Below are 14,451 nucleotides of genomic sequence, written 5' to 3'. Positions count from 1 at the left end.
GTCCATGGCAGGGCTGAGTGATAATACAACTGCCCCTGCTATTAAATTGAAAATTGGCATCTCATCCACCAACAAGGCAAACAGCATGCTAGGTTCTTTATGTGGAGAAAGCTCTGGCTGAAGTCGATCTCCTGACTTGGGTGGAGCATCTCTCAGAACGTGGAGTGTCTTTTAAGCACCCGTGTTTTCTGTGACCAGCCACACCTCAGTCTGTCAGTGGTTGTATGGACATGCTGTAAGGCCTTTCTGTGCATGGTGACTATGTAGACACTATGTCTTTGGAAAGGGTAGAGCTTCCGACAAGGCCACCGTTTATAACTGCACATGGCATTTGCTTTGGCTCAGGGAGCCTTGTGAGAGGCTGATGGGCCCTGTCGGGAACTTGTCCCCACCTGACCCCCTCCCTCCAGGTGGGCCACACTCGCCTCCACATTCGGATACGTTGCGGGCACCAGCCAGACCCAGCCCTTCACTGCTGGGGCATGGTGTGCAGCTGAGCTGGCCTTCCATGTCCTGGTAGGTTCCCGACACGCATGGCACGCACTGGCCTGGGTCACCACTGAAGTAGGTGCCAGGAGCACATGGTACTGCAGAGACAGAGCAGAGATATATGGGTCAGAGGCCATCCCTTGTGTGCAGATAGGACACAGCCCTTATCCCTGGGGCTCTAAGAGTCTATCCAGGAGAGCAGAGAGCACCCAGGTGGCAGGCATTTATGATGACCCTATAGGCCACACCCTGCTGCTCTTTCTGTGTATTCTACACAGCCCTTCCCCATAGCTGGGCTCTGGGTTCCATCTGGACTTCTGTGTCTCTGACCTATATCCCACTCTCAGCCTTGCTTTTTGGTTTTACTCAACATCCCTATCCCCGAGATGTTTCTACCAGACCTTCCCACCCCAAACCTCTTTCTCCTTTCCTGCCTGTTTGGGGAAGCTGGCACCCAAGAACGCAGCCTGGGGACCAGTAGAAGGTGTGGGCAAGAACAGATGCTACACAGTGTTCATAGCTGGAATATACCCAATTTTTGGTTTGGTTGACTAGCTTTCTGAAAACTGGAAATGATTCCCAGATAAGTTGTTAAAAGTGAGAGAATGACATCACCAAGCCCCTCACTGTCCCGCATGGAACTCGTGCACATGCGCAGATCATGTTCTCTGTATGGCTTCCTGGGTCTGCCTGTGGTTGCAGCCTCCAGCCTCTCTCCTACAGCTTGCTGGGCCTGGTCTCCCCATTTCTTGGATGGACACTCTGGGGTGTGTGTGTGTGTGAGGGAGGGAATGAGGGAGGGGGGAATGGGAAGCACTGTGCATCTCAGACCTGCCTCAACCTCCCAGTTCCTCAGCCTGAGGGCTCAGCTCACACACCTCCTTTTGAACCACACTGAAGGACTAGAGCAGGGCCCAGTCTGTTCCCCTGGGCACTCATGCCTCACTTCTGTGACTTTGCTGCCCTGTCCTGTGTCTGTTCCCTCTTCTGAGGCAATGGTGAGGATCCCCTACTCGGTCCAGCACCGGAAGGGAGGGAGTGTGCTTTAAATGACAGTGATACAGCAAGCGCTCTCCTGCTTGGCAGGCTAGTCCCTCTGTTCCTGCCACATACCATATATCTGTCTACCCTGTGGTCACTGCTGTACACTGGGCTACCAGTGCCAGGAGGGATAGAGGCAGAGTCTGGCCCACAAGTACGGACTCACCACACTTGCCGTCCTGTAGTATTTGGCCTAGGCTGCATGTCCCGGTCCCCTCCAGTGCCTTGGCTGGCCGCTGGGCCACCTCGTACTCAGTGCCCGAGACCTGGACGTAGAACTGGTGCCGGCCGATGGACTTGCGCAGAATCTTGATGGCGGCCTGCAGGCTCTGCTCGGCACGCTTCCGCATGCAGTCTGCTTCGCAGGTGCCTGAAGGGGTGAAGGAACCCAGTGAGAGTCACTAGCTAATGACTGTCTTCTCTGCTCAGGGCTCCCCCAGCCAGGCCCTGTGCTGGGCTTCTGTCTAAACCATGTCAGTACACTCACAGTAGACCCCAGTTGGGGTATGGTGTATGTGTGTGGGGGGGCATTGGAGGTGTCAGACAGAAAGAAAACACTGAGGGTCTCAGAGGCCACAGAGCAGATCTGAGTCTGAGCAAGGCCTCTGCCCATTCGTGAGGACTGCCACTGTCCCCAGAGTAGTGCCCTCCAGGGCTGTACAGATGGCTTAGTTGGTTAAATGTTTGCTCTGCAGTCATGAGGAGCTGAGTTCAGATCGCCCAGGTCCCACATAAAAATCAGGTGTGTGTGTAACAGCTCTCCTGACCCCCGGTTTGAAGGCATGGTCCCTTGTTACCTCCTTCCAGCCTAGCAAGGCTGGCTGTGACCATCTGCTGCCCTGCCGCTTGAGCGGCCACCTCCTGTACTGCTCCTTTGTGCCACTACCTGCCTGAGGCTCAACCTGCCAGAGGCCGAACCGGTTCTCTTCCAAGAATCTTCCAGGGTTAACAACCGAACTGCGATCTTTGCGAGTTCCCACTAAAAGGCTGACCTATCTACTTCAAAGGAACTTGGCTTGGCCAGGGACGGGCCTCCCCTTTTCTTTATAAAGCGTGTTTGCTGACATTAAAATTGAACCTTGAGCAGAAAGCTTGTCTTGGTTCCTTCCTTATCTCGCGCAGCCCAGCCCTTCTTCTCTTCCAGGTTTCCAAAATGCCTTTCCAGGCTAGAACCCAGGTCTGTGATCTGCTGGCCGGACACAACAGTCCCTAGCTAGCAGTGCCGTCTGGAGAGGTTCTGAACCCCTTTGGTGGCATGGCTTAGCTAGCGGATGTAGGGACCTAGGTCCCTCTGTCTCTCTCTGCTTCCTGCTTGCCTTTGCTCTGCTTCCTTGCCGATCCCTGGGTGACGGTGTCCTGTTCTCTCTGATCCCTGTGCATCTCCCTGCTCGGTTCCTCTTCCTGGGCCCCATTCCTCACCACTTCGGCCAGAAAACTTTAGATTTCTGTCTCTAGTTTAGAAGGCTTCCCACACCTTCCCTTGCCTATGTATTCTCACAGGCCTGCCACCCAGCACCGATGACATACACACATCTGCTTCCCCACAGATGAGAGTACTTCTAGGGCGGTGGCCATGGCCACGATGCCCACGGCCCAGACCAGACACACATTGCCACAGCACAGCTGCCAACAGCAGCCGGTTCTGTCATGGCCTACCACTGGAGCCAGGAGGGATGGGTATGTGCCCGAAATCCCAGCATTCAAGAAGTGGAGGCAGGAGGATGAGCAGTGAGGATTATACTCAGCTGCCTATCAGCTTGGAAGGTAGCCTGAGCTACATAAGACCTCATCCTAGGAGCAAACAACCCAAGCTGGGCCTGGTGGGGCCACGCCTTTAATCCCAGCACTGTGGAGGCTGTGAGTTTGAGTCTAGCCTGGTCTACATAGAGAGTTCCAGTACAGCTAGGGCTGCAAAATCGATAGAACCTGTCTCAAAAAGACTATTACTACTACTACTACCACCACCACCACCAACAACAACAACAACAGAGAGTTCCAGTATAGCTAGGGCAGCATAATAGTTAGAACCTGTCTCCAAAAGACCACTAATGATAACAACAACAGTAACAACAACAGTAACAACAACAGTAACAACAACGACAGTAACAACGACAGTAACAACAACGACAGTAACAACGACAGTAACAACAACGACAGTAACAACGACAGTAACAACAACGACAGTAACAACGACAGTAACAACAACGACAGTAACAACGACAGTAACAACAACGACAGTAACAACGACAGTAACAACAACGACAGTAACAACAACAGTAACAACGACAGTAACAACAACAGTAACAACGACAGTAACAACGACAGTAACAACAACAGTAACAATGACAACAAGAAGAACAGTAGCAAACAACCCATCCATTCTCCATCGCTCACCTAGGGCTAAGAAGGAATGCCTGGATGAATCTCATATTACAAGTTTCTCTTACTGGCTGCAAAGAGGGCCTGGTTTGGCTGCTATAGGGAGGCTCTGCCCCTGCCCTTCCTGCCCTAGCAGGCACATAGAGTTGGGGTACTTTGCCATCTCTGCTCCTTAGCTGTGCTCCAAGTGTTACCTCGCACTGCCTCCTGAACCCAGGGCTGCAGAGCTTGACCTGCAGTGTGCAGTACCCCCCCCCCCCCGCAGTGTGCAGTAGCCCCCTCCCAAAGCCCCGACTTCTCTATGACTCACTCGGCCTCACGTCTGCCAGAGCCCCCAGTCCCCAAGAACACATCACCCACCTGAGGCCTCATCCACCTTCATCTCCACCTCAAACTCTGCTGTGATGTGGGACACCTCCTTGGATGGGGACTTGCGGCCTCGGCGCCTCTTCTTGGAGGAGTCACACTTGAGGGTCACAAAAGTCACGTGGCAGTTGTCTGAAGAGAGAAGAGTACACTGTGGCGAGGGTGATCTTTGTCAGAAGCAGGGTCCTTCCTAGCCCCACATGCTAACTCCCACGGACAAGGTCCCGCCACGCCACAGGACAGATAGTGACCCTGTGGTGGATTGAATAAGTATGCCCTCCCCCATAGAACGCTTAGCCCATGGGGAGTGACATTATGAGGAGGTGTGGCCTCGTTGGAGAAAGTGTGTCACTGTGGAGGTAGCTTTGAGGTCTCCTATGCTCAAACTATGCCCAGTGTGATACACAGTCCCCTTCTGCTGCCTGCAGATGAAGATGTAGAACTCTCAGCTCCTTTTCCAGCACCATGCCTGCCTGCTTGCAGTCCACCATGCTTCCTGCCATGATGATAATGGACTAAACCTCTGAACCTGTAAGCCAGCCCCAGTTAAATGTTTTCCTTCTTTTAAAAAAAGATTTTATTATATTTATATATATATATGTGTGTGTGTGTGTGTATATATATATATATACATATATATATATACATATATACACACACATATATATATATATATATATATATATATATATATATATATGATATATGATGAGTATACTGTAGCTGTCTTCAGGCACACCAGAAGAGGGCATCAGATCCCATTACAGATGGTTGTGAGCCATCATGTAGTTGCTGGGAATTGAACTCAGGATCTCTGGAAGATCTCAGTGCTCTTAACCACTGAGCCATCTCTCCAGCCCCCCAAATATTTTCCTTTATAAGAGTTGCTGTGGGGGGCTGGTGAGATGGCTCAGTGGGTAAGAGCACCCGACTGCTCTTCCGAAGGTCCGGAGTTCAAATCCCAGCAACCACATGGTGGCTCACAACCATCTGTAACAAGATCTGACTCCCTCTTCTGGAGTGTCTGAAGACAGCTACAGTGTACTTACATATAATAAATAAATAAATCTTAAAAAAAAAAAAAGAGTTGCTGTGGTCATGATTTCTCTTCACAGCAATACTTTTGGGATAGCATTGGAAATGTAATTGAGGAAAATATGTAATAAAAATATTAAAAATCAAAAAAAAATCCTAAATCTGACATAAGACCAGAGCTGCATGGGGTTCTACAGGGACCGGGAGCTGAAGTGAGTCTGGAGTCCAACCTTGAGTGACAGCCCACCATATATGGAGATATCTTATAATAGTGAGGAGCCCATGGGTCTGCCTAGCACCTGCTGAGAGTTTGGCCAGGAGACCCTACACCCCAGAAAAAGCCTGCTGAGGGATGATTTTTGCAGGTCTGTGGGAGGATCTCCAGGGCCCAGAGATACAGGCTTCTCTCTTTGGTCTTTTACCATGCTGTTAGCCTCTTTTCTCCCAGCCTGAGACCTGAAGTCTCTTCCATCAGGGCTCCACCAGGCCATAAAGAATGTGTGTGTGAATGTGTGAGTATGTATTTATGTGTGTGTGTGAATGTGTGTCTATGTATGAGTGTGTGTATATGTGTGTGCGTGTGTCTCTGTGTGTGTATGTCTGTCTGTCTGTGACATTTGCCTATTAGGTGCTGTAGTACCCATGTTTCTTACTCATGACTATTGCAAGCGTGGGCAAACATGTCTCCAAGGGCTTAGAGGCCCTGGTGGAGGACAGGCAGGTGCCTATGCTTGGCAAACCAACCCAGCAGGCCTGGGTACTTTGTCGCTTTCTGGGTAAGCAGGAGAGGCGGCCCACTTACCTAAAAGGGGATGCCTCAGGGTATCCTTGACTCGCTCCTGGCTGCGGGGCTGGAGATGGCACTTGGCATCTCTGATCTTGAAGCGGGCCTTCTGTCTGATGGGGGTGGTGGGGGGATCTGGGGAAAGCCAAAATTCCCCCAGGTGGCGGCCTCTCCTGTGGGCAAGGAGGTGGTGGGGGACGGGGGCTGCCAGAGGACAGGTCCTTCTGGAGCTAGGCGGGGCTTGGTGTGGGCCCTTCTGCCCCGGCAGCCCTCCTGGGTGGAGGACCCTCCCCTGACCCACTTTTTTTTTCTGTCTATAAGGCCTGAAACAAGTGTATGCAGGACTCAAGGCCAGAGCCTTCTATAGGGGAGAAAAGGACACTGCTGCCCACCTCTTCCTTCATGGCCAAAGTCATAGACATGGCTTGTCCTTGTGGGAAAGAGGACAGAGAATTGCAAGGAAGGGGAGGGCCTGCAAACTCCAGGACACGTAGAACCTCTTCAGAGCAGACCCCAGCTCCACAGACTGGAGTCCTATGACCCTGAATTCTCAGAACCCATCCTAGATGTTCTGTTGCAACATCCCAACCTTCTACGCTGTATGGGAGCAAGGTCCGTTCTGAGAGGCAAGGACCCTGAGCATCTCCTAGGCATAGTATTCAAGGCCATCTCTGGGACCTAAGTTCAAGGCTATCCTTTGCTACATAGCTTGTTCAAGGCTAGCCTGGGTTAGATGAGCCAGTCTCAAACAACAGCAGCAACAGAGGTCTGTGGGATCCCAGCCCGCAGTTGCGGAATCACTGTACGACTGTGACCCCAGTCAGAAAGGCCCTCTGCTGGCTCTCTGACTGTGGGCTGGGCCTCAGCCTCCAGACTTCAAGGTCCTGGCCCTGTCACGTCTCCAGAATCCTAAGCCATGCTGGGCAGGGCCCTGAGCAATCCCCCTCCCTTCCCCTGATGCATGCACGGGATAAGAATGGAAAGGGGCATCTAGTTGTTCAGTATGGACAGGCCCACAGTTACCTGAGCAGCCGGGCCCTGTACTGGAGCTAGTGCCATTGCGCTTTGGCAGTGTCTTGCCCTGGAGACCCGGAACACCACAGCTCAGGATGTAGCTGCTTTCTGAGTCTGTGGAGAGGCCAGTGGGTAAGGTTAGCCAGAGTGAACCTCCCTTCTAGGGGCCCAGATTCCTGAGGTCTCCAAGGGGCTCCCAAATGAAGATCAAGACTGACCCTGGGGAAGTGGCCCAGGTCCACAGAGAGCCAGGGAGCTAGCTGTCTGGGAGCGCTTGCTCCTGTGACTGGGAGCTCTCCCCTGGGCTCTGTCCTGCTGAGCAGTGGGAGGCTGGTGTGTACCCCAGGAAGCAGCATGTTAACCCATCCCATCCCAGAGGGCCAGGGGTTACCTGGCATGAAGAGACTGTGGCCCAGGCAGGACAGGAAGCAGTTTTCCACTCCACCCACCTTGCCACAGGACAGCTGGGCCTGGGCAGAGGCCTTGGACCGAGACAGGCACCCGTTCATCTCTGAGGAGAAGAGAGACACAGAGAGGGCTTTAGTGAAGCCGGAGGACCTTGTGGTGCTAGCAGAGGTCCTGGATGTGGGTCACTCTAGTCTCCCAACCTCCTCACAGGGCCAGACAGTAGCAGGAAGGCAGTATGGAGTACTGGCTACTACCAGCCAGCTTATTCTTCCCCCCTATAGTCCTGGTCTTGGCTGTCTGAAGAAAGGTTATTTGCATCCTCAGACAGAAGCTCCTGAAGGCAGACCTGTCCTTAGAGCCGGTGTCCAACTTCCTTACACAGACACACATGCGCAAACCAAACATCAATACACATGATATAAAAGTAAGTAAGTAAATAAATAAGATTTAAAACAGCCTCAGGAAAGGGACTGGGAGATGGCTCAGGCTGTAAAGTGCTTTTTTTTTTTTTTAAGTTCAAGCTCAAAGACCTGAGCTCAGATTCCTCAGCTTGTAAAAGCCGGGGATGGTGGTGAGTGTTGGTGGGGGTGGTGTCAGAGACAAATAGATCCTTGGAGCTCATTGATCAGCCAGCCTAGCTCAATGCGTTCCAGGTTCAGTGAGAGACCCTGCCTCAAAAGAATAAGGCAGAGGGCAAGAAAGACACCCAGTGTAGGCTTCTGGCTATCACACTCACATGGACACATTGGCACACACATGCAGATGTGCACATATACCACAGATAGATAGATAGATAGATAGATAGATAGATAGATAGATAGATAGATAGATAGATAATAGATAGGTAGATGATAGATAGATAGATAGATAGATAGATAGATAGATAGATAGATAGACAGACAGAGAGAGAAGGTAGCACACACTTAGTAGGCATCTGATGGTAATTGATAGGCTCTGAGCCAGAACAGGCAGAGTACCACACACTCTGAGCCAGTGACCAAGCCACTCCAGTGACCAGATCCCAAGGCTTCATCAAGCCAAATCCTTCCACAGGCAGGATAAGCCACACTTAGACTCTCTCTAGCCCAAGCTTAACACTGCCTGAAACAAGTTTACCTCCCACTGCCTCTGAAGATCAGAGCATGCCTTTGCTCAGTGAGCAAGCCTGAAACACAACTCCCCCTGGGGGAGGTTACTGCTCAGCTTCCTGCGTGAGGTGCTGAGTGGCCAGGGCTTTCCTTGGGATTCTGAGCCTACATCACCAGTCCCTACAGTCATTCTGGCCCTTTGATCCAGAATCAAACCTAGGACTTCACACCTGAGGTCTTTGACATCGAGTTGAGCTACTGGTCCTGGTCAACCTGCTTCTTTCTTTTTAAATTTTTATTTTATGTATATGGCTGTTTTTTAGCTGTATGTATGCCTGCGTACCAAGTGGTATGTCTGGTGCCCATAAAGGCAAAAGGAGGTGTTGGATTCCCTCAAACTGGACTCTCAATTGGTTGTGAACCACCTTGTAGGTGCTAACAATCTATCTTGGGTCCTCTGGAAGAGCAGCCAATGCTTTTAACTGCTAAGCTAGGGCTCCAGCCCCTCCTGACTTCTTCCTTGACAAGCCCTTATTTTCTTGGTGCTGTGCTTGGCCAAGGAAAATACTTCACTGTATAGGATTCTATTAAAATCATTTGCCCAGGGCTGGGGGACAGCTCAGCTAGTAAGGTCTTGGCCCCACAAGCATGAGGACCAGTGTCTTAGGGTTTCCATTGCTGTGAAGAGACACCATGACCAAGGCAACTCATAAAGGACAACCCCTAATTGGGGCTAGCTTACAGGTTCAGAGGTTCAGTCCATTATCATCATGGCGGGAAGCATGGCAGCATCCAGGCAGGCATGAGGCTGGAGGAGGAGCTGAGAGTTCTAGGTCTAGATCCAACTGCAGCCTGGAAAGGACTGTACCCTAAGCAGCTAGGAGGAGGGTCTCAACGCCCACCCTCACAGTGACACACTTCCTCCAACAAGGCCACACCCACTCCAACAAGGCCACACCTCCTAATAGTGCCCCTCCCTGGGCCAAGCATTTTCAAACCACCACAACCTGAGTTGGATTCCTAGAACGCATTTAAAAGAAGCTGGATGTGACAGCACAGGAGTGTAATCCCGTTGCTGCGGAAACAGACAGACCAATCAGCAAGCTTGCCTGAGTGGTAGAGGAAGGCATCTGATGCCCTGATTGGCCTTCCACATGGGTGAGCTTCTACATAGTCACATGGTGGTTCATGTCACTCATCCATCGTACTAAAACCCCACTGTACCACGTGTGAGCTGCATGGTGAATTCTGTGCATGGCATGTGAGTTACCTCTCAAGACAGCTGTTAACAGGAAAGGAAAAAACAAACCCACGAGAGATACCATTAGTCTGAACACGCAGGAATTACCCACCTGGGCCGAGCCTGTCTCAGACCCATACTGTGGCTACAGACAACAGTGTGTAAATGTTTACAGAGAGCCACAGGAGGCGGAGCATTCAGAACCATTAGCAACTCTGTAGTGCTAAGAAAACTGAGCGCTTTATGGTCACAGCTGATCCCTGATGCCCACAATTGAGGAGCCTAACGTCACCAGAAGTGTCTGTTTTCCCAGAACGCCACTCTCAACTGGCGGCTCTGACCTGAGAACTAAGGTCAGGGTTTAGGCTGGCACAGACAGTCAAACCCCATGCACCCTCATAGATACTGTATCTGGTAGCAATCTGATCCTGAGGGCCAGGAGGATGCTATCTGGTGAGACCATGCCATCCCCCCAGGTACCTCCACACATAGATGTCTGCTAACACTTTCTTGACACCCCAACTTGTGGGGATCAAAACAGCCAGGGAAGATTTTCCTTTGTCCCAGCAATTCATGACTGTGCTGGAACCAGCTCAGCCCCAGACAGATATAGAGACAGGCTGGAAATATGCTTTAAGCTACCCTCAGGGCTCCTGGTGGATCGAAACAGTGAGAGTTGTTTTTATATGAGCTGCCCTGCTGAAAGGGATCCTTGCACTCTGAGGAGCTGGAGGAAGACATTCTGCCTTCACATTTGGGGCACTGCGAAACACTCGGCACGTAATAAAGACTCATTTTAATGGAGGAGTTTGTCATGAAGTGCTTAGAAAACGCCACTGTCTTCGTTATTCTTGCTGCCCTGGAAGGCTAGAAATGAATTTTCCAGACTGTAAAGTCACCATGGAGAGAAGCCTCAGCTGAGGCTCTTCAGAGACCATCCCGGTGCACTGAAACTGACTCCCTGGGATTCAGAGCTGATGGCTGCGGTCGCCCAGACAGCATAGCCAAAGACCATAGGAGGAAACCCACTTAACACTCAGCTCCTGCCGAGCTCCCCGTGCTCCTGGGGATGTGCTCACGCTTCAGTCTTTTGGAAATGACAGGGGCTCATACATGTAGCCCAGCTTGGCCTCAGGCTTGCTAAGGAGAATCTTGACTTTCCATTCCTTCTGCCAGGGGCTCCCAAGCTCTGAGATGACAAGTGTGTGGTGGCCATACCCAGCGGTCTGTGTCTTCTGATGATGGTTCCTGCTGTCCGGAAGGTTCAACCCTTCTGACTTAACCTATCAAACAGGACCATCCAGCTGCACCTCACCTCTACTGGGAGAGCTGCTATCCGAGTTCTGTAATCAGACTTCTATTTAGTGCTAACTTGAAAACCACAAGCTGTGCTCTTTGTGATCAGAGAGGGGGGGGGAAGGCTCTCGCTTTGTGAGAAGTGACTTTGGGGATCCCTGCCGGGCACCTGTGGGCACTTATCACCCCCTCTTCTCCAGCTTGGCACTACTGAGAGGAGTTGCATCTTTCAGGGAAAGCTGGCTAGTTGATACCACAAGGACCAGGCTGACTGCTCTGTGGGGGCTGTGAGATTTTCCCTACTTCAGGACTTTCCATTGCAATGTTCACAGTGACCTGTGCTCTCCTTCCAGGAATCAATGGGACGGGGTCCATTTGAGGGGTATGGTAATAAGGGCTGATTAGATCACAGGATTAGATGGGCCATCTATGGGGGCCAGGCAATCCAGAGTGCTCGCCAAAAGTTTGCTCTAGAGTAGGCTTATGTAACCATAGCATTTGAGAGGTGGAAATAGGGGGATCAGGAGTTCAAGGCCAGCCTCAGCTACCGGGTGTGGCTCAGTGCTAGAACTAGCATTCAGGGGGCCCTGGATTTCATTTCTTTTTCCTTTTCTTTTTTCTTTTTGGTTTTTCAAGACAGGGTTTCTCTGTATAGCCCTAGCTGTCCTGGTACTCACTTTGTAGACCAGGCTGGCCTTGAACTCAGAAATCTGCCTGCCTCTGCCTCCTGAGTGCTGGGATTAAAGGTGTGTGCCACCATGCCCGGCTCCCGCCCCCCCCCCCCCCCGCATCCCCCCTCCCCATGTTCCATTTCTAGCACTGAAAAACAAATGGATAGGAAGAGCTACTCTTTCTGGGTGACACTGAGAACTGCAGCCCATGCCACCATGGGGGGAGGGGCGGCAGGGAGGGCCTCAGCAGGCTTGTCACCACAGTCCTCAATGGTAGAACAACTTGGAGCCTTCCTTGGTCATCTGTGGGTCTAGCAACTGCTTCATGCTAGACCTGGATTCACAGCCAAGTGAGGGAAGTGAGCCACACTGAGGCTGAGGTAAGGCAGTTTGGATGCCTGTGGTAGACTTACTAAGACCTTGGTCCTGTTAGTTCATGGACACAGAAAGCCTTCCAGCACCTTCTATTGATATCCTCAGTTATATTTGTCTGTTTTAGTCAGACCATGCCCAGTGTCCAGAACATTCAGTAACTTAAAGGAGGAAGTGGTATGACGTGCCATTCATCAACATAATAGCAGTCAGGCCAATGGCAGTTAGCCCTCCCTGTGACAGGCCACCAATGGCAGTCAGACCTTGTGGTGGTTTGAAAAAGAATGGCCTCCATCAGCTCATGTATTTGAATGTGAGGTAGTTGAGGGATTAGAAGGATTAGGGGTGTGGCCTTATTGGAGCAGGTGTGGCCTTTCAGAGGAAGTACCTCACTGGGGGTGGGCTTTGAGGTTTCAAAAGCCCATGCTAGGCCTAAGCTCTCTACCTGTGGATCAGATGGATCTCTTGGCTACTGCTCCAGCCCCTGTCTACATGCTGCTATGTTTACCATGATGATAATAGACTAAACCTCTGAAGCTGTCAGCATGGCCCCAATTAAATGCTTTCTCTCCCAAGAGTTGCTTCGGCCATGGTGTCTCTTCACAGCGACAGAACAGCAGCACATGGTTCAGAGGTAGCACTACAGTGAAGGTTGGACAAGCCCTGATGCTTCAGGCATCCTTGGCTTGAGGGTGGAGTGGGGGCAGGGTGGGTTGGCATGGAGCAAATGCAGGGAGGATGATGTCTATTCTAACAACTGGACCCTGGCTGGGCATGGTGGGGCATGCCTATGATCCCAGGAGGCAGAGGCAGGAGGATTCTGTGAGTCTGAACCCAACCTGGTCTATATGGTGAGTCCCATGCCAGCCAGGGCTACAAATGAGACCCAGTGTCAAAGCAACAGAATAAAAAGGGGTGAGGGCAGACCTGGGGTTTGATTCTCAAGGATATGGAGCCTTGCTGGAGGGCCTCCAGAGAGCATCAGCTTTTTTCATTAATAGATGGTTTATATATGCTTGGCCCAGGGAATGGCACTATTAGAAGGTGTGGCCCTGTTGGAGTGGGTGTGGCCATGTTGGAGTAGGTGTGTCACTGTGGTTGTGGGCTGTAAGACCCTCATCCTAGCTTCCTGGAAGCCAGTATTCTGCTAGCAGCCTTCAGATGAAGATGTAGAACTCTCAGCTCCTCCTGCACCATGCCTGCCTGGATGCTGCCATGTTCCCGCCTTGATGATAATGGACTGAACCTCTGAACCTGTAAGCCAGCCCCAATGAAATGTTATCCTTATGAGAGTTGCTTTAGCTGGGCAGTGGTGGCCTACGCCTTTAATCCCAGCACTTGGGAGGCAGAGGCAGGCAGATTTCTGAGTTCAAGTCCAGCCTGTTTTACAGAGTGAGTTCTAGGACAGCCAGGGCTATACAGAGAAACCCTGTCTCGAAAAACCACGGGGTCTGTTCACAGCAGTAAAACCCTAACTAAAACAGGGACTGAACCTAGTACCAAGATCTCTGGCATGCCCTCCCCCACAGAGAGGGCAGGGCCAGCAAGTGACCCCTCCCTACTCACCCACACAGTCCTTCCGATTCCAGTGCAGCCTCCTCCCTGGTGGGCACACACACTCGTAGCTGCCCTTGGTGTTGACACAGCCCTGCTCACAGCTGCCGTTGTTCATGCTACATTCATCCATGTCTGGAAACACAGGCAGGAGAGTGAGGCCAGGAGGGGGTGGGAAATACCAGCCCAGGTCACACACCCAGGAAGCTCCCGATTCCAGTCCGGTCTGGCAGAGGTCTTGGGTATCACGGATATCTCATCCCCTCAGGGAAAGCACTGGCTCCTCGCCAGCCTTAGTTTCCCCTCCTGGATAGTGGGCACCAGCCTGAAAGAAGTCACTGGAGACTCTTCCTCCTCTGACCAAAAACCTCCTTTAGGCACGGGCTAGCTAGCTCTTCCTGCTCCAGGCCGCCCAGGCTGCCAGCACACATGTATGCTATCCCATCAGTCAGGGAAATGGCATTTGAGAGTCCCTTGACAATGGCACCAGCATCAAGTGGCTATTCTGCCCCTGTCTCCAGTATGACCTGGCCCTCTCTAGCTTTGCGCTGTTCTCAGGTCACAGAGAAAGAAGAGAGGCTACGATGACCCCCTCTCTTCCCATCTTCACCAGCCACACCTGGCCTAATGTCCTCTGGCTCAGCCCAGGCTCTTGTTCACTGTGGTGCTGGCCGTGGAACCCGGGACTCTAGGTAAGAACTCCTCCATCCCAGG

General features: G+C 51.6%; 1 protein-coding gene across 2 annotated transcripts in view; it reads right to left on the bottom strand.

Moving 5' to 3' along the window:
• Scube1 (signal peptide, CUB domain and EGF like domain containing 1) overlaps nucleotides 1-14,451 on the bottom strand; it is a 119,559-nt gene that overhangs the window by 8,119 nt on the left and 96,989 nt on the right. For both annotated transcript variants that reach the window (XM_021183319.2, XM_021183320.3), the window contains 7 exons: nucleotides 13,750-13,872; nucleotides 7,500-7,619; nucleotides 7,118-7,222; nucleotides 6,113-6,229; nucleotides 4,270-4,407; nucleotides 1,697-1,900; nucleotides 426-587 (listed from right to left, as the gene is read on the bottom strand). In XM_021183319.2, coding sequence (XP_021038978.1) covers nucleotides 426-587; nucleotides 1,697-1,900; nucleotides 4,270-4,407; nucleotides 6,113-6,229; nucleotides 7,118-7,222; nucleotides 7,500-7,619; nucleotides 13,750-13,872 — 969 coding nt within the window. The remainder of the gene's footprint in view (nucleotides 1-425; nucleotides 588-1,696; nucleotides 1,901-4,269; nucleotides 4,408-6,112; nucleotides 6,230-7,117; nucleotides 7,223-7,499; nucleotides 7,620-13,749; nucleotides 13,873-14,451) is intronic.

The sequence above is a fragment of the Mus caroli genome, unplaced genomic scaffold, assembly GCF_978045245.1.
Source record: "Mus caroli unplaced genomic scaffold, Mus_caroli_1 scaffold_16, whole genome shotgun sequence".
NCBI lineage: Eukaryota > Metazoa > Chordata > Mammalia > Rodentia > Muridae > Mus > Mus caroli.
Note: the sequence above shows the minus strand (reverse complement) of the source record. Positions and strands in the feature narration are given on the sequence as shown.